Here is a 27,645-nt window from a genome sequence, read left to right as displayed (position 1 = left end):
ACCTGTTCTTTCCAGTCCTGTTAAGAGAAGAAAAGATGGGGGATGCACAACCGTGCACAGCGACTCACTATATTGCAGGAAGACTGTATTTATAGCGCTTCCCGTCTTTTAGATGAGGAGCACTTTTTAGCAGAAGGAAGGGGAGGGGAAGGCTCAGCCGTAGAATCGGGGTTGCCTGCGCCTATCAAACGGAGGCTGCTTGGGGCTGCTGAGGAAAGCGGGAGGTGAAATATTCTCCTTAGCCTGCTGTAATTTAACAATTAAGCGGGTAAGCAACCAAAACCGCCAAACATTCCAGATGCAGTCTACCTGAGGAAGCATGAGACACATGAGTTGTGGGAGAAAGTACGCGCGCGGCTGTCCATCAAAGCGAGGCGAAAGGAGACAGATTTCAGGCATTTTGTTTTCATTTGAAAATGTGTTTCTTGTCAGACTGAGTACAGTCCCTCCTTTGTTCGGCTGCACGGTTTCACTGCTCTCTCCTATGCTGCGGGGATTGTAAATAATAGTGAAGCAACATGGCTGACATTGCCGCTGCTGCCAGCGTAGCTAATGTACCGTGCAGGTTGCTATGCTAGCTAGCAAGCTAATGCAGACGGTATTTATCTTGCATTGCATCAAATTCTGTAAGGTGGCCAGCTTGCTAGCAAGGCATTGTTTTCATCCTGAAGCACTGCATATAGCATTATCTTAGAGGTAATGATTCGATATGTAAACAATTAGGTCAGCCGTTCTTGCTGTCTTTCCGATATGCTTTTGTAACGTTAGATTTAGCCAGCCAAATAACATTTAAGATTTGCCAATTTATACCGTTTATAGTTAGCTTGCTAATGTTGATGTTACTTTAATCAAAGAATACTAATAGTCAGCGTGAGCATTATTCCTGACGACAGAATGTCAGCTATCCTATAAGTTTTATCTGTCAACATAATTTTAAAGGTAATGTCATTTTTATCTATCCCCCAGTAACACATATATCAATGCAGTTATTTGACCAGTTCTGAATGCAATTACAACAATGGCAGGCCAACCTTTTCTTTCAAATTCTTGTGGCTTTTTCATGAAGGGCTTTAGCGATATGCTAGCTAGGTCAATAATGTAGGCTGAAACAAAATCCGGCCAACTGATCTTAGGTACTGCATTGTTGATTGTCCTCGCCAATTTGAAATTTAAGGTGAGCACCTCTGTCCGCTGCATGACTTATCTTGGTACCTTGACATTTCTCACTAAGGTCAAATGGCATCTTGTTAAGTTATGTCTAGGACTACCTTGTTGAAATGAGTTGCTATAGACAAACGATTGTCTGACCGTTAGCATGTTTTGTTTGGAGGGGGCGGTGGTACCGCGCCAGTCACTTCATTTGTATGTCATGACAGTCTGTGGCACATTTTCAGGAGCCGCCACCGCAGGACTAACGTTAATTGATCACATGCCAGCTTATCCACACTAGGGATAGACTACTGTGGAGAAATAGGGTGACATTATATTGTTTTGTCTTTCGTATCAAATGATGACCTCGTTGCCATCTTCTTAAACACCTGTGTTGAGATTGTAACCATTGGTTTTGACTAATGATGAACAGAAAACGATTTTTTGAGTGATGAACGTGTAGCAACGACAGTGACATTTTATGGAATTTTAATTGTTTACGAAGTTATAAAGCAGCAAGAGTTCAGTTGTTCGGCTGATAGTCTTCAAATGAAACATTCTAATTATCGTTTCTTTTTTACTTTTGCGTTTTTTGACGTATGGTATAAGAAGCACAGTGTTTGTGTATTGTAATTATCATTTGAAGAAAAATATCTTTAGAACTTGATTGCATCATTTGCAAAATTTAGCTTTGGATATACATACATGAGACATTCTGGAACTGTCCTCTCTGCATTTCAGCATATTGTAAACACACACATCCAAAACGAAATAGTTTTTCTTCTTTGAAAACAGACTATGCCATCTGTAAGCGAGCAGCTTGTTGTGTAGGGTGGCCTAAAATTGCTTTGAAAGGATTTGCAGAATTATATTAAGAACAGTGAAATTAACTGCAGCTTTCAGAGATTCGGGGGTTGAACTGCAATGGGTATTCTACTGTATTAAGTCAGTGTCTTTAGTCACGCTGATGCTCAGCAAGCTATGCTGTGACTTTGAACACGTTTAGACATGTGTTTATTCCAAATGGTCATAGTTGCTCGTTTTTCATGTCGGGGGTCAACTATTTAGATTAGTGGATTGATGTTTAAAGGTGCTGTATAGTTGGAATGTGTAGAAAGGTGTAGAAATAGCCATGTTGACACAAACACTTATGCTCTCTGTTGACTGAGACATGTACTAAAGTTAGCACGCTAGCCCTGGCCAGTTCTGTCATGGTACTATATTATACCTCAAAAGGTCAGTCACTGTAGCAAAAACAGCAAAGCAGGATCACTGGCATAGCTCACTCTATCACAAATGTGTTTTACTTACTGAAATATTATAGTTGAATTGAATGATTGTTTGTCAATTCGTAGAGATATAGAAAACACCACTCTTTATTACAGAGCCTCAATCCATTTTAAGAGTGCTGGATTGGATTTATGAACAGACCCAAGTAAGCATGGCTATCTTGTATTTAATATCAACAAGGAGCTCAGTTTTAAGCCCATCTGTTAACATTAACTGTTAAGCTCGGTGAGCTTCCACCACCTTGACCAAACTTTGTATTTACTTCTGCGAAGGGCACAATGGGAGGGTTGAATCGCTAGCCAACATTCTAGTCAGGCTTACATATAGGCCTAGCCTCTTTAAGCATTTCCATTGGGTATGGAAAGGTTGTCTGTAAGGTATTTCAGCTGTCAAAAGGATTGCAAGCTTAGCTTCACTGCCTATGGGAAAATGCCCCTTTTGTACAAATCTTTTGGCTAAACATTTGAGTGCAGAATATCTGAACTGAAACCCACATTTGTAAGAGTATATAGAACAGGAATAAAAATACATGCAGGCTAAAACCACCATTGGGTTAAAAAAAGCTCTTTTAACCTCTTCTCAACACCACTGGTGTGAGTAATTAGTTTCTGTTTCAACTTCCTGTGTAAAGTCCCATCTTCCAGAAGAGAATGGTATGACCTCAGGACCGGTCTCTTGACTTGTTAATGAGCATAGAAGTAAGTCCATAGTGGAATGCAACCAAGTGATTTAAGCATCTCTTTCTGCTGAGGTTAGGCCATCAATTCTTTTGACCTCCCGTTGTTGTCAAGGGAACAGAATAGAGGAAAGGACACAGAATCCACCAAAATCTTAAGCTTCAAGTGAACAGAATGTGTATCAGTGGCACTGGTTCTTGCATGATCGGCAGGATTCTGGACCTGTTTGCAGACTAGGCACACAGCCAAATACAGCCCTTTGTTGTTTTTTATTGCCTTTTCCTATGCCTCTTTTGGGAAATACATAATCTCTAGAAATGTATGTACAGTAGGTGCTGGTGTCAGTACTGTGTTTCTTTCTGTTAGTCACCTACGGCTTAAATCAGTTTAGCTCTGTGTTTATATAATGTAACTTTGACATTGCTGAAAGGAAGGTTGTCAGTGATGATACTGAAGAAATGCAGTTTTTAATGGTGACATGTAGGCTAACTTCTCTTTTTGTCCACTCTACACACACTCTTCCTGAGCACGGGTTCCACTGGACAGATTTAATGTGGGTTAACAGTCATGAACGAAATAAAATATGTAAGGTAAAATGTAGCTTAGTCTGTTTTGAATTAGGGCACATGGAGATAAATTACTCTACATGTAATACTAGACTTTCACTTCGTTCTGTATTTTAATAGGCTGCTTGGTATTGATTGTGGGTGTATCCTATCCACTCTTATTGCATTCTGTTAATAGAGTTCTTTGAATGATGGATCTTTGTCAGAGAGTATGGTAAACGGGGGATTATTTGCTGCTGAAAAGCACCAAACGCAATGGTGAATCGCTATCTTTTGTTATCAAGTAGACCTTGTGATACAACAGCATGCTTCATCATCAAGGGCTAGCTACCCCCCCCCCCCCCCCCCCATTATGAAGATTCATTGGGGCCTTGTGGTCACTTCAGTCTACTGTCTCCATGGCCCTTTTACAAGTCTTTTCTCCACAATTGACTGAGCACTTAATCATGTTCACACATTCTCATAGTCACCCCACTGAGGAATATATTTCACCTCTGCTCTTCTACCGGTCAGAGGAGTTCCATGCAGTCCTTCTCTGTGATGAATGGCCGCACCTCATCAGTGACATCATGTCAGAGAGCTTGATGGTGTTTTAAGCCCCCAATGTCATCTTCCAGGCAGCGCTGCCACAGTCGACTTAAAGGCACCTAACCCTAACCTTAACCCATGCCTAACCCTAGCGCCTTTCAGGCAGCGCTGCCTTGAAGACAACGTTGGGGGCTTAAAACACCAAGAAACTGTCAGAGAGGGATGTCTGGACAATAGGGATGCACAAATAATCAATTTTTAATAGAAATCGCAATTTGAACTCATGTAATTAGCTAATTGCAAAGCCTGCAATTAATAGTGCAGCTTGCTGCTCAATCCCAATGGTTAATCTTGTGAGATCTATGATTGATATGATGAGATCTATCACTTAACAGTAATGCTGTACTTTTCATGCACTAGACGTGCTCACCAATTAGAAGTGGCCCAACTTAAAGGAGAAATCCAGCGAGTTTTCACATAAATCTGTGTTTTTCGTGGTCAGCAAGGCAGCTACAGCACTACACGGGGTCATGTCTGTGAGCTCCCATTTACATGCCCACAGAGTGTAGCGCTGTAGCTGCCTGGCTACATTAGCTGCTGGCTGTAGCAACTTATGCTAGGTAATCTCATAAAACAAAGGTCACACATTAGAGAATATCATCTTCAATTTTGCACTTTAGTAAATCCTAGAAAAGTTAAATTCTACATTGTGTACCTTTGTTTGATGACCCATCTGGAGTGTTTAGCATCATTGTGTTGAGCAAGAAGGAACCAGCGGGAGGATTTTAGGCTCACTGTTTGCCTGAGAAATGGAAATGTGAAGAGGAGATTGTTAATGGATGTTCTCTTGACAATCCATGATTCTGGATGTGGAATTATTCTGACTCCTCAGCATTGTACCCTGTCAGGATACTCTTAAGTCTCGTCTTTTATCTTCTGAAATTTAAGTTTGTCTGAAGGCAAAATTCAGCTCGGCTCTAAAAAAAAACCGAGAATGTGTTTTTGACAGAAGAAATATGAAATCCTGCTTGTGCAACCTTTTTAAAGGAGGCGCCTTTTATGTTTACCGCCCCGCTGTACCTGAATGGGTGACATGACGTCATATGTGAGTAGTCACTTTGATTGGCAGATCTTTTTGTGCTGTTGCCTTTAGAACATCTAGCTTCAGCCGATGTATTATGGATCAGCTTAATGAATAATGTAATGTAATGTTGAGACCTGCCCTCAGATCGGATTTCCAAGTGACGTAGCAGACAGAGGGAGCATGCTGTAGAAAACAAAACAAGGAATACTTGGTATACAGTCACAAATGCTGTGATAACCTTTATATTTCAAAATGGCAATTGAAGCAAAGCTCCACTAACCTGGCCCTAGCCAGATGAATGTCGTTCCGCTTAGCTCCGCCTAGCTTCACTCACATCCATCTGGAACCTCTTCCATTGAGAGTGATTTCTCCAACCAACTTTATGGTTTAGCCAATCAGGACGCAGGGCGGGAGTTTCATAGATGTGACATAGCGTAGAAGCGACTGTGAGACTGTTATCAGCGTCACGGGTTGGCTTCGATGAGAGTGGTTGAAGTAGCACGTCAATAGATGACGGACAAGTGGCTTATTCAATCATATGCAAGCATTTTTTGATTAGGTCCAGCCTTCTGAAGCAACACTTCAATGGATCGGTTCCAGATGGATGAGTGGAGCTAGGCGGAGCGAAATTCATCTGGCTAGGGTCAGGTTAAAGCTCCACACCACTATCCTGAAACTCTTCAACGCCTAGCCTTTCAGTATCTCAGATAGGCTTAAACTATGGTTGTCTGATTTTGTTATCATCAACATAAGGCAAATGGAAAAGCATTTTCCCCAAACACGCAATTTAGCAGTGTGGTCCAAACTGCAGTCAGGACATGCAAGACACAGAATTTATTAATTAATTATAGGTACGCTACAGTACACAAGGCTTAAAGGAATTGAGGCATGGGCAGGGGTGTTTAGGATTTGTAAGACCATTTTATTTATATATATATAACAGCTCTGAACACTTCTCGTAACTTCAGGGTTGATGAATGTAAACAGAACTGAGCCATCAAACACAAAATGCTACTGGAATCAATAAGTGCAGGGTGCGATTTGTGTAAAAACCAGAGGGGGGATGATTTTGACTAAGTTTGTAAACCCCCCCCCCCACACACACACACCCAAAAAAAAATGAACGAACGATTCATAGTCTAGTAATGTCATTGCTAATAATACCCTATATTTTTTTTGCCACCTTTGTAACATTTTAGTTTTAGTTTACCGTGGTGTATGACTAAACAGCGATTGTGCTTGGTATGATGATCAGCTCCTCTAATGCAGGGTAGGACTACGTTTTGACAAGCATACAAATTCACCTTGTTCTTGCCCCATCTGAAATGACTTCTCTACTTTTGCTGCCTCCATCCTTTCTGTATTTGTTGTGTAAAAAAACGTTGTATATGATGGCACTGAAGTCTTAAGTTAGTGAATTGGCTAACAGTGTTAGTTGGTAACCAAATAGCCTACACATTGCGCTACACGCTGCGCAGGCTACGTGCATTCTCTCTCCTGCTGATTTGCGTTCAGTAGCCAAGTGCGTAATATTGCAAAAGTTGAAAAAATAAATGTGTTTATTGTAGCCTACAGAAAATAAATAGCCTATCATACTGTCAGTTAATTGCCTACAGTGCAGTGAAGAGTTTGGAGAGTAAAGTTATAGGGCAACTTGAAGTTTTATGAAAGTAATTTACGAACCAGAACATAAAGACCATGAAGCTTCTATTTCTTGCAGCTGTTAAAACACCCGCTAGATAGTTTAAATACCCACCAACATTCGTTTTGCAGTACAGATTATTTCTAAAAGTTATTTGTCTACTACTGGCTGATTTATCAAACGAGAGCTTCTCGTTCGTCCTCCGCAAACTACAGGTGTTTCGGTAGAGAGCCATTGAATAAGCGATGCCAAGCAATTTCTGTAACACTTTTTGTGACATTCAGCAAATATCTCCTCATTTAATGTAAGTTCCTTCGGACAATAGGCCTACGTTCTACTCTACGTGCAGTTGTCCTCCAGCATCAGTTTTCTAATTTTGAAGGTTCTAAAACATTATTATGCTTCACTGAATCCTTCTCGTTTTCTTTCATTTGTCCAGCTAACTTTTCCATTGAACCTAGCCGTTTATGATGGATTACACACTCGACATTCTGAAATGTCCTGCACGATCAAGGCCAAATTAAGTTATCACGCAGCCACTGTGTCAGCAGCATCAGTGCTGACGGTGACGGTGCGTTTCTGATGTCAGATTATTATGTAGGCTAGCCTACTAGACTGTTCTCACGTTGCAGCGCTTTACTTATATGAAGTAGCATTAATCAATATTAGGGGCAGAGGGGGATAATTGTTGTCCCCCCCGACGATAAAAATAATTTAGCAGAGGTAGGGATAGGAAAACCAGAGGTGGGGAAATCCTCACCATCCCCCCCTACAAATCGCACCCTGAATAAGTGCATGGGGATTATTAGCCTCTTAGTGGTACTAGTGATACTAAGTGGTTTAGGATGTTTTCCTTTAACCCTGGTCAGGATCAGTTTGTTCATTCATGGCATGAGACATTTCTACATGAAGAGAACTAATTTATTGAAAGGGAAAAAAGCTTTTCTCTCACAGAAGGACAGTCTGATTTAAACATTATTTCCCTGTTTTGTTTTGTTTTGTATACCATTGTAAACTATCAAGGACTTCACATGAGCATCAACTGCTTGTGCATGATGTGCAGAACATCTTGGGAAAATGTTTTGCTTGTTTTTGTATGCTCTACTAGCCTAATTAGTGGTGTAATGTTTTAAAGTTGGCTAAAGTTGGGTCACAAGTCACTCCAAGTTCAGCTTTTCATAAACATTTTTCTCTGCGTCTTGCTCTCGCACTCTCTTTAACACACACACACGCAACAAACTAACTTGGTGGACTGTTGCCATGGAATCCATTTCCAGAAGTTATTGCAAGTTATTTATTTTTCAAAAGCTTACATACGCAAAGGCGCTTGAGGATTTGGTGTATGTGTGTGTCAGTCTGTGCGTGCATATATGTGTGCTTTGTATGGATATGTTTGTGTGTAAAGATCCTTATAAAGAGATATCAAAGCATTTAAGCATGAGCTATTATGATATCAATGTCCTTTTCTGGTAGAGCTATAATGTATTTCTGTTATGTGCTTCTGTCAGGTTTTAGGTGCCGTACCCAAAGCCCTGTTGAGCGTTCTTCGCACTGCTGTGCTAGAGGGGTGGGGCGGCAGTGTGAGCCCTCCTGCCCAAAACCCCAGTTCCTGACGGAGAAGGAAGCAGCCTCTCGTTTCCCACTGGCTACCCCTAATTACCCCCACGTTCCAACTCCCCGGGTGGCTCGCTTGCTTTGTGGGACTGCACACCAGTTGTGGGTACACCTCCATTGCTGTGCAATTCTGGAGTTTTGCGCCGGAGATTGCCCCAGTAAAGCAGCGTGCTTTACCAAAAGGAGTATTAGTGACTTTTTCACCCTAGTCTGGCAGCCTGGCTGCACAACACACCCAGATGAATGAAGACCCCATTCGGGAAGAGCGCGGGACAGAGATCACGAGCTGATGCAGGTAATGCATATGGGTGCTACCAAAACAGATTTTAGTCAATTTGTGCAGTTCTGTGTTTTCGCAAAGGGTGTTTTGTATGATATTTAATTTCTGTTCTGTTCCTATTTTTCGACTGTGCTTCAGTAGGGCATGCAGGTGTGTCTGCAAATATGATGAAGAAAAAGAACTCTCACAAGTAAGTCTGTTGCTCCTCATTCAATTGTGGCTAATACCCAGGGATTTCACAAATCTTGAAAACAGTCAAGAATTTGCAAGTTTGTGAAATTAAATAGAAGTCATGGAGAGTGCTTGAACTGTTAATTATCATCCTCATGACATCTTTACAAGACTGACAAGGGAGTCACAGCCTGATTGAACCCAGAGGAAACTGAGCAAATTTGAATTTGCTGTGCAAGTCCAGAGGTCTTGCTATTGAAGGTCATTTCTGAATCACCAAAAATCTATGATGCCTTCGTTTTGCCAAGGCAGCATTGCATGTTTACTTCATGCCGCCAATGAAAGATTCTTTAGAACGTCTCTGCCTTAACTCCCACTAACCTGTCGGTATCTTGGCAACGGCGTTCTGTGTTGCTATCATGCTAGGCTGTCTGAAGCAAAGGTCATAACTGGTACCTTAATGCCTGCTACGACAAGTGACTCGTTAGAGGATTAGACCGTTGAAGGCAGTGAGGCAGCTGGCAGCTTCAGACAGACCCATAGTGTGATGGCTAAGTTTATTAAAGGGTGTGATGATCATTTGCCAGTATACATTATCAAACCTATAGATATCTTGCAGATCACTGGTGTAAGCCATGGTGATTGTTATGTTTCTTTTACTTTTCTTTTTGTTGGTCCACATTTAATGATCAGTGTTTCCCATACATTGACTTATTTGTGGGGCCTACCACAATATCAACATTGACCACCACACAATGATTTTCCAGGTTGTACCAAATTCTGCTTAAATCTGGTTAGTATCATAACCACTCTGTGCTAATTTGTGCAAAACTGTTGCATTCAAGTTAATTCTGCAAACCAACCACCACAAATGGAATTCAATTCTTTGGGAAATACTGATGATGCATTATAGATAGATTTGCGATTTCATTTGTATTTTGGATACAATCCAAAACGGATAATGTTAGGAATCATTATGTACAACTTTTAGAATTTTAACCGTATCCTGTATTTTTAACCTTATCCTGTATCTTTAACCTTAACCTGTATTTGCTGAGAAGAATTGGCAATTTTGTGAATTGGTCTTCAGATTGATACTAGCCTTAAAGGAGAAATCCAGCTATTTTTCACATAGAGCTCCATTTCTCAAGAAATCGCTGGATTTCTCCTTTAATGACCTTGTCCACCACACCTCCCTCTTCCACTAGCAAGATCCAATATGGCCATTGATAAACCAAGCCTGTAAGCATTATCAATAAGAATCATTATCTATACAATTGTAGACTGTCAAACCCATGTGCACTGGAGGGCTCGGTTGATTAACCCTTTAACTGGCACACCATGATAAAAGGAATGAAAAAAATATTTTTTTGTTTTATCTTGCTCTATTAGGCTGTAGTATGAAAAATCTGTGATTTTTTTTTTTTTTTTTCAAAGGACCCTCCCATTCAATTTCTATGAACCTCTACCAAACGGTTGAAGTGCCTGTTAATGGTAAAAGTTAGTTATCTGACTTTGGCATGAGATTATTGTGTTTTACTGAAAGAAAACAGTTTATCCCCAAAAAAGTGGTATTATCTTGTAGCCCTGGTCCCAGAGTTTAAGAGAAATCATGTTAACAAGAAATAAACTCATTCCTGTACCTGCAGACTACTTAAGTAAATTTACCATTGAAATGAATGGGATTCTATGGACTTAGGTGAAGAACGTGTACACATAATACATTTTGGTCTGTACCATGAAGAGAAAACTGATTCAACTATATAAACCATATATTTTCTGAAAGCTTAGACCCTCAGGATGTGGTCTAACATGATATGAGACATGTCCCACCCTCCTCATTAGTATGCAGCCCATGTATAACACATTGGGTATTGGTAAATCGGGTATATGGCTGATACATTTGGGTCTGTGCCATTTAGGAAAAACTGGTTCAACTATATACACCATATATTTTCTGAAAGCTTAGACCCTCAGGACGTGATCTAACCTGACATGAGACATGTCCCACCCTCCTCATTAGTATGCTGCCAATGCATTACACATTGGGTATTGGTAAATTAAGCATATGGCTGATACATTTTGGGCTGTACCATGGAGGAAAAACGAATTAAACCACCTAAACCATACATTGTCTGAAAGCATATACCCTCAAGATGTGAACTGACATGGGTTTTGACATATGTCACCCTCCTCATGACATGATGGCCCAAAACGGTATTAACCATATACACTGTTTACCAATACCCAATGTATTATGCTTGGGCAGCATACTAATGAGGAGGGTGTGATTGACCGTAGGTCAGAAAAGTGGAAAGAATATTACCTTCAAGGCTATAACTTTTTTGTTTTGTTTTACCATGACTGTTTTTGAAGATGATTGTGTGTGGTAGTTTCAACATTAACACGACTTGATATCACTTGTGAGGATGATATTAATAATAATACATAAATAAATGTTTAACTTTGATGACTTTGAAGGCGAAGGAAGTGTGAGAAGAATTTCTGTGTATCTATCATATGAGTTACAAGATTCAGTTCGATGGCTAACGTCACAAAGTTAAGTGCGAGTGCGCAGTACAGGGGGGACTCAAAATCGTTCAATTTGACTCAGTGCCCTCCCATTGAGAACGAGTCTGTTCGTCCATTTCTTTTACTGTCTATGGGTAGATGTGACCGAAATCGCGTGAATTAATTTCTTAAATCGCGTATGATAAGAAGGTGTGGCCTTCGACATTACAGAGGTACTGAGCAAATATTTTGTGCTTAACATGTAGTACTCAAGTGGTAGATATGGCTCCATATGTTTAAACTCAAAACAGTTGGATGTTTTGGTAAGATATGGTGTCTTAAAGTGTGCTCTACCAAACGGTTGCCTTGGTGGCTTTATAATAAGTACCACAAGCATTGTAGATACACATCATTTCTGTGACCAATTGGGGGGGGGCGCGACTTAAACAAAGACCCTAAGAAAAGTTGATTCAAGATCGTTCTGTTCAGAGCTCAGCTGTTGTTATTGCTCTGCTGTTTTCAATAAGCACTGGACCACTGTTTGCATTTTAGCTGACACAACACAAGCACTGATAGTGCAGAAGGAGCAGTCTTTGAAAACAAGACAGTCAGAAATAGAGGATAAGGCTGACCTTGGGTCTAAAGTCCACTCAAAACAGGTATGTTGTACTTTTGACATCTGTTCACAGAAAACACAAGGCCAACCTGGGGCCTAACAAGCCTGTGTCACAGCCGCGGCGAAACATTGTGGGCTGCCGTATACAACACATCTGGAAGGAGGGGAGTGGCGCAGCCTCGCAATGGAAGGGTACTGTGCTGGACCAGGTGCCCGTTAACCCCTCGCTCTACCTGATCAAATACGACGGCTTTGACTGCGTCTACGGGCTGGAGCTGCACAAGGACGAGCGGGTCCAGGGTCTCGAGGTGCTGCCTGACCGGCTCGGTGAGTTAGCTCTCCAGTAGCTGAGCATTTTTTGGGGGCTTCTTATGCCTTTAACGATAGGACAGTGGAGAGTGACAGGAAGCGAATGGGAGAGAGAGCAGGGGTGGGATCCGGAAAGGACCACGGGGCGGGAATCGAACCCGGGTCGCCGGCACACGGTGCAGGTGCCCCAGCCAGTTGCGCCGCAGCTGGGGCCAATAGCTTAGCATATTAAACTCAAAAGGCAGGGTCCGAATTAAATTTTATAGCTATTTTTGTAATGTTTGTTCAAATTCATACTTGCAGCATTTAGTGCATAAAGCCCTTGTCCTAGGCTAGCTGCAGGCCATGTAATTAGGAAAGAAAACTAATGATGTGGTGCATTAACATCCAAGAAGACAGAGGGATGACTCAGCCATAATTGCTCAAAACATGTTGGTGTCATGGGTATAGCTGGAATATACTAGAGTGGTAGGTATCACTGGTTTAATGTAAAGCATGCACCTCAAATGCAAACCTAGCTATGGTATATCATAGGGCAGAAGTGTATTATTGCTTCATAGATGCAAATATTGGACTCCTAGTATGCAAGAATATATAATAATACATTTCACAGTGAGAAATTATGTACCTTTTGAATTTAACAGTTTACATAGTTATAATGAATAGAATATTTTTTGTCTCTTCATACAAATGAGTTCATTTCATATTTCCTGTCTTTTTTTTCCTTTCATATGGCTTTTGGCATCTAATAGCATCCTCGCGCATTAGCGATGCGCACTTGGCAGACACCATGATCGGGAAGGCAGTGGAACACATGTTTGAGACGGAGGATGGTTCTAAGGATGAGTGGCGGGGTATGGTCCTAGCCCGAGCGCCCATTATGAACACTTGGTTCTATATTACCTACGAGAAGGACCCAGTTCTCTACATGTATCAGCTCCTAGATGACTACAAGGATGGAGACCTACGCATCATGCCTGACTCAAGTAGGTTAATGCTGAATTTCCCAATGATGATGCAGCGCTTCAAGGTGGATGGTTTTGGAATGTGATCTTGAGTTTTGCTACAGAGGTGGAATTACAGTGGAAATACATTTTTACTTTGGCAGTGCATGTTTGTTAGATTTTTTTAATCCAGATGTGCCTTGCAGTGAAAGACAGGCTTTTACATTAGCAGAGCATGTTTTTTTTTTTTTTTTTTTTTTTGTCTTTTTAATCCAGATGTGTCTCACAGTGAAAAACAGGCCTTATTGGTCTATTTTAGCCCTGCATTCCTGAGGACTATTAGTAGTGTTATGCAGACATTTTATTTGACAAATCTGAACTAGACTGTTACAAAGTTAAAAATACACATTTAACTGCCCGAAGAACAGAGTCAGATGTGTCTTTGAGGTGATGGGACACACTTAAAGCTTTCTGTTTCATTTAAAGTACCAGTAATTCTGATGCTTGGCAACAAACTATGAATATCATACCTTGATACAGTTGTTAGGTGTGGGTGTATCTACAGCCTAATGTTCAGTGTATCCAATTTCATTTGACTTGCCTACCTACAGAGACATTGTGCAAGATGCTCTAATGTGTTTTCTCTAGTATACACTGTATCAGGCTGTTATCTTATCTGTTCATTTGTCGAAAGCGAAGTGGAATGCTTTAGTTTCCACATATGCCATACCTACAGCTCCAGAGCAATACCCCACAAACATTCATCATTTCATTACAGCATATATTTAGCATAAATAAATAAAAAAGCAACACCAAAGAGTTTTTTGTACCTTAAAATAATGTTTCCAAAATCGTTTCAGTGGTTCATCAACTTGTAACAGGGTGAACGGTACTTCTGCATTCGCTTCACGGGCCTCTATTGGCTATAACCCCACTATGTAATTTTGCCAGATTGGGTAGCGGATATGTGGTTTGATGGAATGACACATAAGAAACTACAAATTTGACTTGCATCTGTTGACGCAATACATCGTGGGTTTCATAAAATCATGCAACATATTCTACCTTGTCTGTGGACATCGTTATTTGAAAAGCCGTTGCTGGATAAACAAATAGCGTGCGGGCGACAGAGGAAATGTTCTTTGGTGTTGCTTTAAATCCTGGCCCAGAGCTGGTCATGTTGAGGGGATTTAAACGGTCTTGGTCTTTGTTTGTTAGGCTATTACTTTGTTATAGGGGTCAAACAGTCTCGATGTTTGTTATTTCCCCTCAGATGACTCCCCACCGGCAGAGAGGGAGCCCGGCGAGGTGGTGGACAGCCTGGTGGGCAAACAGGTGGAATACGCCAAAGAGGACGGCTCCAAACGGACTGGTATGGTCATCCACCAGGTTGAAGCCAAGCCCTCTGTCTATTTCATCAAGTTCGATGACGACTTTCACATCTACGTTTACGACCTTGTAAAAACCTCCTAGGCTCCCAGTGGATTGAGTAGGAGCAGGCTTTTGGGAGGAGGTTGGTTGCAGTTACGTGTGGAGTTGGAGGAGAGGATCTGTCAGAGAAACGAAAAAAGAAAAACATAATCCATTGAGTTTTGCCAAACTTTTTTCTCAAGCGTTTCATTGTGACATCTTTAACTGAGACGAGATGGGACATTTCACTGGAGCCTTTAGATTGCCACTAGTTGAACGTCTGATTGTTTTGGGAGCGAAAGCACGAGAGGAAGCTCTGTGTAGCACGACGCTCAGCTGTCACACAAGAAGAATTAGGTGAAGGAACCAAGTTCTCTTAAGGCCGTCTGACCTTGACAAACCATAAGAAGATCTTTCAAGATGTACCATCATCCTGACTTAAACAGTGAAGAGAGAGAGAGAGATCTAATGCCTGATGGGACCTTGCACTCTGCATTTTTTGTCAGCTCTGGTCATTGATTCTCATTGGGTTAAATGTGGCCAATGACTCCAGCGACTGTCGGTAGGAGAGCGGCCTCACACACCTGTTCAGTTTCTATGGTGTTCTGATCTGCATCACCCAGTCACACTTTATCAGAGATTTGAAAACACGGTTATTTATCGTCGTTTGAAAACGCGGTTATTTATCGTCGTTTGAAAACGCGGTTATTTATCGTCGTTTGAAAACGCGGTTATTTATCGTCGTTTGTTTGTTTGTTTATTTGTTTCTTTCTTTTCTTTTCGGAACTTAATGTATGCAGTGTGCAAATCCCAGCACAGGTCTGTCTTATTCTGATTTTTGTTTTGTTTACTTGGTTCTGTATCTGTTCAAAAACGTCTTGATAAACAGCATACTCAATGTTGCAGACCTACAACTCTATGCTGATGCAGTTTGTTTTATTACAGTTTTGTCTTAAGCACTAATTTTCAGATTATCTCTGTAAGAGAGAATTGGAGCACTTGAACATTCTGTGTTATTGTTCCTCTTTGTGATTTAATCAGATTTGGTCACTTTGAATTATTTTTTAAATGAACAAAATTGATTGGATTTGTTTCTTGTTTTAATTGACTGAAGTTTTGTATGTCTTTGAAAGTCCCTTAACCATTTCATTTGTGATTATGAAATATTTAAGAAGAGTAACAATCATAAGTAGCACAATGATTATTTGTATCTTTTTGTGAAGTTCACAAAGTGATTATTCTGCACATTGTTTGCCTTTTTTCAAAGATATTTTACATCTAGGTATTTTTTTTTATTTACTCCATTTTTATTTTAAAATTAAAAGGTTTGTGTGCATCATCTCAAAATGTTACTCATACCCTTAAAAATATTCAGACTGCAGAGATGTGTGTAGTATTTCATTTTCTTAGACCGCACTCAACAAATCAGCTAAAGATATTTAGAAAAGGCACGTGTTCAGATTACATTGCTCTTCCAATTTGTTCATGTTTGAGAAACATTTGTATTAGCCTAAATTTGAGCCTAAATATTTGTGCCTCATTGTTAACCATTGAATGGTTAGTCGTTATTTAACTCTATATTTTTAGGCCTTCGTTTTTTGTTTCGTCTTATATTATTTTGTTGTCATTTCCATTTTTCTCCCAGAAGTTAGTGCACCGGATGACCAGGGCCCCCTGTTGGAATGTTACAATCCTTCTTAGCTGCCCAGCAGAGTCTCAAAAAATAAGTCCCAGATGTTACTCATTACCTCACACTCACAGAGTAGTGTTCAAGTGTATTCTGCTCCTGACACACATTTTTCTCCTCGCCTCTCCCGCCTATCTGTGACTGTGCACTACGAGAACACACCAACCAAGTCTCCGAAGTGGCTTCAGTGGTGTCCTGTGTTCTCATGAGGGAAAGAAAAAACACAAACCATGTTCATGCCTTGTAGCTTATGGGGTGGGAGTGGATTTTTTTGTATACATGTTCATGGCTCATTCATGGCGTTCTCACTTGCAAATCTGTTACTGTTTTAGTTCCCACAACCAAAATAGTCTGATGTAGCTTTCTGATGTAGGAGAGTCGCTGATCCTGAGGTGTTGATTGACAGTGGCAGCTTGTCTAACCAAAATACTAAATCAAACACAAGTTTGGGAAAACAACCTGATAATCACCTAGCGCTGAAAAAGGATAACTGATGCGGTCATAGCTGGTCCTTGCTGCCTTGCTTATCCAGCCGGTCACAGCTCACCGGTCACTCTCCAAGCCCTCAGTATGGCGACAGCAGCAGTGTGCATAGTCATCACCCGTCATGGCTTTATGTACATGCAGTGTCTTCAGTCAGTAGGGATCTGTCTATCCTGGTGATGCCATCTGTCCTTATTCAAAGAGAGGACAACCTTCAGTAAAAACAACTAAAAGACTCCTTCTATGGACTGGCCTTTTACATTTACCTACTGTAGTATCGTACTGTGTTTTGATGTGGGTTCGACGTGGAAAGTTCTGAGAAAAAAAAAGGACGAAAAAAATGAAACTCTAGACCCTTCATTTTGCATGAGTAGAACCTGTAAATGTAAGTTAGTGTGATGCATGTGTTTTTTGTCTCCATTTCAGTTACCTGTTCCCTAAAATCAGAGATTTTATGTTGTATTGCTAATTGTGGAAGTTCCCTTTATATTTGTTTGCATTTCCTCAGAAAAAAAAAAATAATAATAATAACAAAGTATTTTTTATTTTATTTTGTACTATGCTCTATAGAATCAAATGCACTGGTGTTGTATGTGGAGTGCCAACAGAGGGGGACGAAGTACCAGTGTTACACAGCATTTGAGGGATCATATCTTTTACACACATGCTCCTGTTCTACACAAAGACAAATTATTTATATGTATGTATCTTTTACCAGTGCCATAATTAAAACATCTTTAAAAAAAAAAGAAAAAGAAAACAGCCTTATGTGATTTGGAGAGAGAGGGAAATGAAACTGTATACAGATCTATATATGAAGGGTGTATGCATGTGTGCGTGTATGTAATTGAGTCCTGATGACATCGGATTTAACAGTGTACATTTTCACAAACAAAAAAGAATACTAGGTTCATTTACAGTTAAGTTACAATGCTGATTGTGTGAGGCAAATGACAGTATAATGAATATGGTCCCTTTGAGATGCTGTTCTTTGAATACATTGTAAAATACAGTGCAATTTGATGGTCACACAGATACATGTATAGTTGCTTCTCTCTTTGGACTAGCTATATGGCTTCTATTGGACCACATTTTTTTGTCTTTGTTTTCAAACATGTAGATACTCCATTTTATTTGCATTTAAAGGTATAAACACATTTTAAAAACTGTTACTTAATTCTGTAAGTAATTTTTATAATTATTATGTAAGTCTATCCTTATAACATTAAAAATAAAAACGTTATGTGACATTGTGTACTCATGTTTTTGCAAATAAATTGTCGCTTTATATTGTGTGTACAAGCCTGTGTGGTACGTTTTGGTGGTGTCATTTACCTGGTGGATGTACTAAGTATGAAAAGTGTTGTTTTTGTCTTCTATTTATTAGTATGTCTGTACAGTGTGTTTATATATTGTAAAACACCAATAATGTGTCGTCCACATAGAACCTGTCCTCGTTAGCTTTAAGGTTGTCTTACTGTTACAGAATGCGTTCACAGAATATTGCACTCAGGAAACTCCTGGTCTCTGCAATGTGTGCTCTCTGATTATGTATAGACATTATTATTACACCCTCTTATCTTTATGGAAGACTGTATTTGGAATAATTCACTCTAATTAGTATATTGTGAAATCCTCTTACTTGTAATTAACCACAGTTTTAACAACTTAACCAGATTGTCTTAATGGTGGCCTTTCTATTGTCATCCTTTGAATTCAGAATCCTTTCCCTTAAGCTTGAGGCTAGCCTTGCAATAGAAAGGGATCCTTTAAATTGTGTTCACAGAAGGGACGTACCCTGGAAATCCAGAGTTCTCGCGAGAGCACAATTCGAATTGTGTCGGCAAGAGACTCTGGCAATGAGTAATGATGCACGTTACTTTTGCCCCTTGCATCGCGGGTACCAATCACATCGGTGTATCTGATATAGGCAGGCCAGAGGCGAGCTAAACCTATGACGACAGCGCTGCAACGTTGGAAGTCCGGAATCAGTCAGTAAACATTGGCCATAGTGTTATCCAATTGCGTCGAAGTCCGGAATCAGTCAGTAAACATTGGTTGTAGTGTTATCCAATTGCGTGCAGTGAGATTTTCAAATGCATGCTTGGTGCCTCCTCTCGAGTTGGGCCAATACATTATTTGTGGCTAGACCCTTAATCTTTCTAGATTACCAGGGTCTGGATTTTCCAGGCTAGAAGGGAAGGAGACCCAGAGAGAACTGTTCACATGGTCCAAAATGTGCATGCCTGTCTCACCGTATTTTCCGTAAGTTCTGGCCTCACCATCTGTTCCTAACCTTTTAAGTTGTAGCTGTGACGGTTCCATTTGCAGATTCAACATTTCATGTACTAATTCTTGCTGTGTTTAAAACACCATATATACATAGGATTGCATTGATGTCTTCAGTGTCCCTTCTACAGCCATTTGGAGGCTCCATGTAAAGTGTGAGAGTCTCAATTCCAAGTATTTCTAGGTAAGTGTAGGCTCTCTGAGACACCTTATGTGCACAGCAGAGCTGCTGGCTGCTGAGAATGCATAATTGCCCTGTACACCTGTCCCACTTCATTTGTTCTCCCCCATCCATTAACCTTGCTGTTTATTTTGGCCTACTCTCTTCCATTAGACTCATGTTTGTCCTCTGCCTCCACTCCCTGGTTTTGCACATTTGCCCATGCCCAGATTTAACCTGAGGTAGTTTGTGTCAAAAGGTATAGGCTTGCACTCAGCCTACTCTTCTTGGTCCAGTATTTTGTTTATTTTAGAGTAACACTAGCTGATCACGGGATAAGTTATTTAAGGGGAGGTAAGTTTGAGTTTGATTATGGGATTTTCTGTTATTTAACAACACCAATGGAAATGTACTTGTTAGGCGTATCAAGCTTTTTAAAAGCGGGGTGTTCTGGGATAAGGAAGAGAAATATTTCCATCCAAATTATAAATAACTCCCTGCATTTCTACATTTTCATGACAAAAAGTTGGGGAGATAGAATTGTGTTTCAGCAAAAGTGGGGGTGATACAACAACCATAACACCCTCGCTTGCTACGCCCCTATTACGTGAATCCATTTGGGAATCACCGAGTAAGCTCATTGGCTGTTTCAGATGTCTACCGTGAATGGGGCGGTTCCGTATTTCTTCTGTACACTGTCAGTTGTGAGAACTGAGGCTAGTAGGTCACATCTTTTTAGGATTTTGAGTAGCCTAACTATTACCAGGGAAAGTATTCCCAGCACATCTACGCTATATCTAGCTCAGCTGTTTTGCTTTTTGTGTAAGTTTGAGTGATTGCCATTCTTCTAGAAGGTAACTAGTCTACGGAAGATTATTTTGCTGATGTTGCTGGCCTGGTAACGTCAATGCAGCTAGCCAATTAGCAACTTAATTCTGAACCATTTTCGCAGAATCACAGGCTTATAACGTAGCTTGGGTAAATAACGTTCACACGTTTAAAGTATTGCCTTCAGCGATGGTGGAGGTGTTCATAGGTCGAACTCTTTTAAACAAAGATGGGGATGTCATTGATCCAGAAGCTGCACTACGAAACAAAGTTGTAGGTATATACTTCTCCGCCGGGTGGTGTCCACCTTGTCGGGACTTCACACCTATTCTCTGTGATTTTTACACTGAGTTGGTTGAAGAGGCCGACCCTCCTGCACAGTTCGAGATTGTCTTCATATCATCGGACAAGTCCACAGAGGACATGGTTGAGTACTACCATGACATGCATGGAGACTGGCTTGCTCTGCCGTGGACAGATCAATATAAACAGTAAGTCTTAAGCACCATCAACTTTTGTCAGATGTTTTTTTACTTTTCACTCCCATTACACAAGTTGTTACTTTTCAACAGGTCAGTGTTTCTTGTGTTATTCTTTCCTCTGGACAAGCTATCAAGTGAGTAGCCCGCAGAGAGTGTAATGCGCTTTCTCTATAAGAGGTTTAGGCAGGTTTTCTCCCCAGTAAGGATTATGTTTATAAATAGATCTGAACGTCTTCACTAGACATCCCAAAACTATATTGAATATTATCGAGTTTGCTTTTGTGAAGGGAAGAAGCCACTATAACTCAATGATATATTTGTTAAGCCAATTACTGAAAAAGGTGTAGGCCCACTTACTGTTCAACATAATTAATATGAGGTAAGGTCAGTGCGCTAGTAGGCTAACTAGTCATGTAAACATATTGCCTATTACCTAGTTTATAAATGATGCCATAGAGAATAAAGATGTTTAAAGCAAACAAATCCTAAATTAAACAGTTAAAAACTGTAAACTGTTAGGCTACACAATGTGCCACCAACAAATTAAGACTTCACTCACATCATTTATTTTTCTTTCTGAGCTGTTCATCATAGCGATACAGTCTGTGTCTGTGCTGATCTATTTTGGTAAAAGGGTATTTCCCCCCCTTTTTTTCTGTCTTGCAGTGACCTGAAGAAGAGGTACAACATCACCGCTGTGCCAAAGCTGGTGATTGTGAAGGAGAATGGCCAGGTGATCACAGACAAAGGCCGAAAGCAGATCAGAGATCAGGGCTTGGCCTGCTTCCGAAACTGGCTAGAGGTGGCAGAGGTTTTCCAGAACTTTAAGGGGTAGCATAGCATGCTGTCCTTCCCCACTGCAAACTAACTCACTAATTCCTATTACACTGCTGCTCTTTCTAGGATGACTGTTACTCATTGTCTCTCAGGCATTTATGAGTTTATATGTGTACTTATGTAGGCCTATGCATTGTTTATTTCACTTCAACATTAAGTGAAACAATGTTTTTTATTTAAATACTGTGCTGCTTTTATATAATTTTTTATCTTAAAGAGTTTTTATAAGAAATATTTTAGTTATTGTTGAACTATAATAACCATTTTTACTGCAATAAAACCTTTCCTAAAAGCTTAAACTACGGTGTCCTTACTTGTTTGTAAAGGTTAGGTAGAAGCCTCTGAGATACATGTGGTGTTTCTCCTGTCTCGAGTCATCTCTCAGGAGTTTCATTAGGGATGAATCCTCTTGAGCTTTTTGTGCTTTCCATGGGGTAAGGCTTTTTTTCCACTATCAGGTGCATAGCGTACTAGCCTACGTCCACAGGATGGTTAACATTCAGAGTACGCACCAATCTCATGAGAGCATGATGTTTTGACATGGGAGTTTTGTTATTATTTGACACCTTAATTTGATGTGTGCATAACAGAAGAGTGAACAAGCTGAATAACCATGGTGCTACACGCCTGTACAATGTAGATCATAACATGGACTTGCCTGTGTCAACACTGCCTTTACAATGCTAAAGGATGCCTTTGTCTAAGACATCGTTTTCTTTGCGTATTTTGGTGATATTGTGTGTAACAACAAGATGATGGTAAAGTGTTTCCCTATCTGTAAACACACAGACAGTCTAGACCAGGGGTCGGCAATTACGTTTGGACCCGGGCCAATTTTTTTTCAGACAATGGCATCGCGGGCCATAGCTTTTGTAATGGGGGGGGGGGTTATAGGCCTACTATTTAAATTATTAATTATTATATTATATTAAAATAAACATCATCTAACTTTTAAAATGCATTTAATTTAATTCCATTAAAAACGTTTATTTGCTTATGTGCGCTGTTTTTATGCCGCCTGCTGCATCTCCTGTCGTCTCTCATGAAACAGGCGACTTGCCTAGCAACTTGCCGTAACTAATGTGTAGGCTACAAATATTATTCTTTTGGATGACGTGTAAATGATTAGCTGAACATTGCTATATGCTAGTTATCGATGCAAAATGTCGTTGTCAAAAGCCTTGAAAAGAAAAATTGATTCAGAATGCAGGACCTACAAAGAAGAATGGAAGCAGAGGTATGTGTTGAGCCTGCCTGCATTTCTTAATGCCAAGCCTATTAATTTAACGAAACATAGGCTATTTTTGACCTTGCCCACTGGAAGAGGGAGACAGGACACTGTTGTTGTTTTTTTGCACAAGATTACGCGCACTCGCGTGCCAATACCGTTCCGACCTGTGCGTCATGGATAACTGCAAGGATGTTCCACCTGTTTTGTCACTTTAGTAGGACTATCATCTATACCTCAATAAATGTTTTGAAATTGATGGGATTGCTGTAGGCCTTTTTTTCTTTTTAAAAACATGGGGTTAAAAAAAAAATTCATTCAACAGCAAATTAACGTCATCTCGCGGGCCAGATAGAATAGATGGCGGGCCAAAATTGGCCCGCGGGCCACTATTTGCCGACCCCTGGTCTAGACACTGACAAACGTGCATCGTGATCTCAGTGCAAGCGGATGTTTTGCCACTAGAGGGCGCCATATGCTGTCTGTCTACGGCTCTGCCTGTGTCACTCTCCACTTTGTGTAGATTCTAGGCTGGCAGGAGAAGAGGACTCTTTATTTATCTTTTTTTTATCAGTTTTACTTGTGAAATTTAGTGATTGTTTAGTAAAACTTAGTGAGTGATTGTTAGCAGATAAGACTGCTCTCTGAATTCAGTTTCCCCTGTGACTCAACTACCTATGGATATGATTGACACAAAGTTCCGACAAATGCCTGAGCCAGCATTTTTACTTGGGTCAAGGCTGACTGCATGCATGACCTTGAGAGCAGCAACCTCAGAGACAGGTGATGAATTTATGAAAGTTGTGGAAACTTCATCAAAAGTAAGAGATTAAATGCTACAATATACATAATGTATAGTTGAGAAAATATTGTTTTTAACTATATTTATTTGCGTGTTTGTTTCAATTATAATTTGGACTGTAACTGCAAGCTAAAGGCGTTTCTTGTTAGCAGTGCTACCACCACCACTTGCCAGCTAGCTGCTAGTCAGGAAAGTTACCTTTCGCTAACGTTAGCTAATTGAAAGCTTATGGCTTCAATGGGTTTTTACAGGATGGATCTGACCAAAGTTGTGATGGAATGATGAACATCGTCGACCGCATCTTACAGGCTTCTTCCCAGTGTGTCCTATGGCTTTTGAAAAATATCTTTACACGGACAGTAAGTTTTTCGTTGCATGACAAGGTCAACTGGTAGCAGCTAACTGGGGTAATGGTAGCATCTGCTATCAGAAGTGAGAAACTGCTTTTACTGTTGAACGTGTGCTATTCAAGAAAGCTGGTGTAATGTTGGGTGATGGCTATGCAAAGTTAGTCAAAAATGAATTTGATGATCGACTAAGTTATAGTGTCCATCCAGCTAAATTCACGAGAAATTTAAATGATGTTATTCAGTGGCAGAAATGTTCAGTGGGTAGCCTAATGTGACCTAACCAAGTCAGCTAGCTTGATATTGCCGCGTTTTCTTACCAGTAAACCAACGTAAGTCCCACCCCTGTGACTCAACTACCTATGAATATGATTGACACAAAATTCCGACAAAATGCCTGAGCCAGCATTTTTACTTGTTCCATGGGGTCAAGGCTGCCTTGCTTGCACTGCATGCATGACCTTGAGAGCAGCAACCTCAGAGACAGGTGATGAACTTATGAGAGTTGTGGAAACGTAAGTAAAGTAAAAGATTAAATGATACAATGTACATAATGTAGGCAAGGCTAGTTGAGGAAATGTTTTAACTTTATTTCTTTATTTGCGTGTTGTTTCAATTATAATTTGGACTGTTCTGCAAGCCAAAGGCGTTTCTTGCTAGCAGTGCTACCACCACTTGCCAGCTAGTCAGAAAAGTTACCTTTCACTAACGTTAGCTAATTGAAAGCTTATGGCTTCAATGGGTTTTTACAGGATGGATCTGACCAAAGTTGTGATGGAATGATGAACATCGTCGACCGCATCTTACAGGCTTCTTCCCAGTGTGTCCTATGGCTTTTGAAAAATATTTTTACACGGACAGTAAGTGTTTCGTTGCATGACAAGGTCAACTGGTAACGTTAGGGGTAATGGTAACTTAGCATCTGCTATCAGAAGTGAGACAAACTGCTTTTACTGTTGAACTTGTGTGCTATTCAAGAAAGCTGGTGGAATGTTGGGTGATGGCTTATAAAAGTTAGTCAAAAATGAATTTGATGATCGACGAAATCTTAACGTAAGTTATAGTGTCCTTCCAGCTAAATTCACGAGAAATTGTAATGATGTTATTCAGTGCAGAAATGTTCAGTGGGTAGCCTAATGTGACCTAACCAAGTCAGCTAGCTTGATATTGCCACATTTTGTGGTCACCTCGTGTCAAAACCACCAACCACTAGATCAGTGGTTCTTAACTGGTCTGGCTTTGGGACCCACAATTTCCCATGTTGATTATGTCGCGACCCATATATTTTTATAGTGTTCTAGTTTTGATGGTTTCATGCTCTCATGTGCCAGCTATTCACTGCACACCACACACCGGGGTTTCTCTCCCATTAAGTTCTAAATTTAAGTGAATCCATATTTTACTCCAAATATTCAGGGTCGTAGCCTATGCGTTTACCACTAAAATGATGTCTAACATGACCTGTCACATTAACATTGTGTATGTCCATGGCAATGATTGACATACGAAAAGTCTATCAAAATAAATGTCTAGTATTAGATCTGATATTTTTTACCACAAGCTCTGCGACCCACCCAGAACGGTTTGACGACCCACCAGTTAGAAACACTGCACTAGATGACAACAAAGTATATAAAATGTTCCCTAGGCCAGGGGTTCCCAAACTTTTCCACGACAAGACCCCCAAATACCACTAGGTTCTGGCCAAGGACCCCCTTGATGTTTTATTAATTAAACCCATCGACAATACTACGGCAAATGTAAAAATACATTAAGCTAATCTAATAATTATTTTAGCCACAACCACATCGCGATGGAGCATACAGTGTGTAAAAAATGTATTTGGGGCTTTCTGCTATATGAGAGCCATCACTCTACTATTATTCCCAGTCATTATCATGGGAAATATGTTCAGATATGCGTCACATTATTATAATGGCATTGTATAACAACCCTCATAGTATATTTTAAATGTTTCAAATGTATTTATTTATTGTTTTTATTTTCCCCTCCAACTTGCTGAGGCCCCCCTGGGACCCCCTCGCGGCCCCCACCCCCACCACTGCCCTAGGCAAGTGTTACTGGTGGGTCTGTACCATAAATAGGGTTGGGCACCGAAACACGGTTCTAATATGGCACCGGAGCCGACACAAACGGTAGTAACTGCATCGAAAAACAACGTGGATTTCGGTGCTAAAATAGCGTTTTCTTTTTCTTTTTTTTTACGAGGCATCACTGCATGTCATGCGCCATCTCTAACGTCTTGCTCTGATAGCAACACATCCAGATACAGTTAGCTAACATGATAAACACTGGATGTATAAACCAGAGGGTTGCACCACATGAGTGGACAGTGTTTGACAGCTTGCGTGAGCCCAAGTAGCTTACTTTAAAGCGATATCGCGAGCTCCTGTCAAAATCTAGCAGTGGGCCTAACTACTGATAGTATATTTTTACTACCATATTTCTCTTGAGACTCAATCAGGACGATGCAAGTCAGGATCCAGGCTTTATTCTTTTCAATGAGGGCCAGTGGCCCTCAAGGGAGAGAGGTACATGTTTGGGTCACCCCATCATTGGTTTCCACCAGATGTTCTCAGTATTTCTCTAACTTCTCTGACTAACAGAGACCATATTTAAAGTTACACACAAAGAGAGGGAGTGACCTACTGGTATGAATATGCAAGGTAAAGGTGTGGTGTATGGGGGATATGGCCTTTTGGGTGACATCTGGCCAGCTTCTATTGTCTTTTAATTAAAACTACCCCCTATCCTGGGAAGTCCTTCAGAGGCTTGGACACATGCGGTTCTACAAACATCAACATTTCACACCTGGTGATAGTCAAGGGGCTATAGACAGGCTTTCACTGAATTCAAGGATAAACAAAGGAAGAACTACACAGTATTCAAGTCATAAAGACTTGAATCATTAAACCATTCACATAAAATATGAATACAGAATTATTTCCTTCAATTCCCCCTTTTCAAGTCCTTAAAGACTTGAACATCTAAACTTGCTTACATAAATGATGCTTATTAACAACAGTAGAAAGACTGACATCATCTACCATAGAAACAGCTAAGAAAATGCAACCAAAGCCAGTTTCCATTCTTCTTGTGGTGCACAATGTTTAGGATGTGTATGTGTGTGCAAAATGTGCTTAGGGCGGCGCTTGGGTCTATTAATAGGGGGCGTTCCCCCACACCCTTTGTTCCTCTTCTTTTTCTTCAATGTTTCCTTCTCCAGTTAAAGTATACTGGTCTGAAGGTCAGGGTCGACTACCTGGAACCTTCGGATCCTTGCTGTTTTTGGGGGTTATTCTGCCCACAGCAGGTCCACTATTCTAAATTGCTTTCTCGTGATGTTCTGACCAAGGTCCTTTTGTGGTATGGTACACCAGACTTCCAAATGCATAGCGGCTCTCCCAAGGACACTGTGAAGTCTGCTGGGGTCTCCAGGGGTGGTGTTGGTTGCTGTTCCCCTTTCGATAAGTTGTGTCTCATCACACTTCTGAAGCCAGCGGGGGAAGTGAGACATGCGTCGTTAGGATGTTTCTTGGGTCTGCGACTTCAGAGTCTGTAAACAGATCTTGAACATACATGTAGTCTTGGAGCAAAAAGGTTTTAGCTGTCATTCCAGTACTAATAAGGAAATTATTATTCAGCGGAGTTCAAAATTTTTCAAAGATGACGTCAGCTGCAGTCAGGTCT

At 40.5% G+C, this 27,645-nt stretch overlaps 2 protein-coding genes across 4 annotated transcripts; both read left to right on the top strand.

The window, feature by feature from the left end:
• Positions 1 to 133: 133 nt before the first annotated feature.
• Positions 134 to 18,209, top strand: spina (spindlin a). 3 transcript variants are annotated; one of them, XM_076303102.1, is made up of 6 exons: positions 134 to 268; positions 8,445 to 8,845; positions 8,972 to 9,020; positions 12,202 to 12,455; positions 13,190 to 13,423; positions 14,655 to 18,209. In XM_076303102.1, exons 2-6 carry the CDS (start codon positions 8,794 to 8,796, stop codon positions 14,852 to 14,854), a joined length of 789 nt encoding a protein of 262 aa, XP_076159217.1. In that variant the 5' UTR covers positions 134 to 268; positions 8,445 to 8,793; the 3' UTR covers positions 14,855 to 18,209. The 3 variants fall into 3 exon arrangements, with proteins under 3 accessions (XP_076159217.1, XP_076159215.1, XP_076159216.1); XM_076303100.1 differs by having other exon boundaries at positions 8,969 to 9,020; XM_076303101.1 differs by lacking the exon at positions 134 to 268 and adding an exon at positions 344 to 1,174 and having other exon boundaries at positions 8,969 to 9,020.
• Positions 18,210 to 20,098: 1,889 nt separating this feature from the next.
• On the top strand, positions 20,099 to 21,856 carry nxnl2 (nucleoredoxin like 2). The gene is made up of 2 exons (XM_076303103.1): positions 20,099 to 20,729; positions 21,387 to 21,856. The coding sequence occupies exons 1-2, from the start codon at positions 20,428 to 20,430 to the stop codon at positions 21,553 to 21,555; spliced, it is 471 nt and encodes a 156-aa protein (XP_076159218.1). The 5' UTR covers positions 20,099 to 20,427; the 3' UTR covers positions 21,556 to 21,856.
• Positions 21,857 to 27,645: the final 5,789 nt, after the last annotated feature.

Source organism: Alosa pseudoharengus, unplaced genomic scaffold (assembly GCF_046254945.1).
Source record: "Alosa pseudoharengus isolate Yale_2024_CS ecotype anadromous, Long Island Sound unplaced genomic scaffold, YU_APseudo_1.1 YU_APseudo_1.1_scf_24, whole genome shotgun sequence".
Taxonomy (NCBI): Eukaryota; Metazoa; Chordata; class Actinopteri; order Clupeiformes; family Clupeidae; genus Alosa; species Alosa pseudoharengus.
Note: the sequence above shows the minus strand (reverse complement) of the source record. Positions and strands in the feature narration are given on the sequence as shown.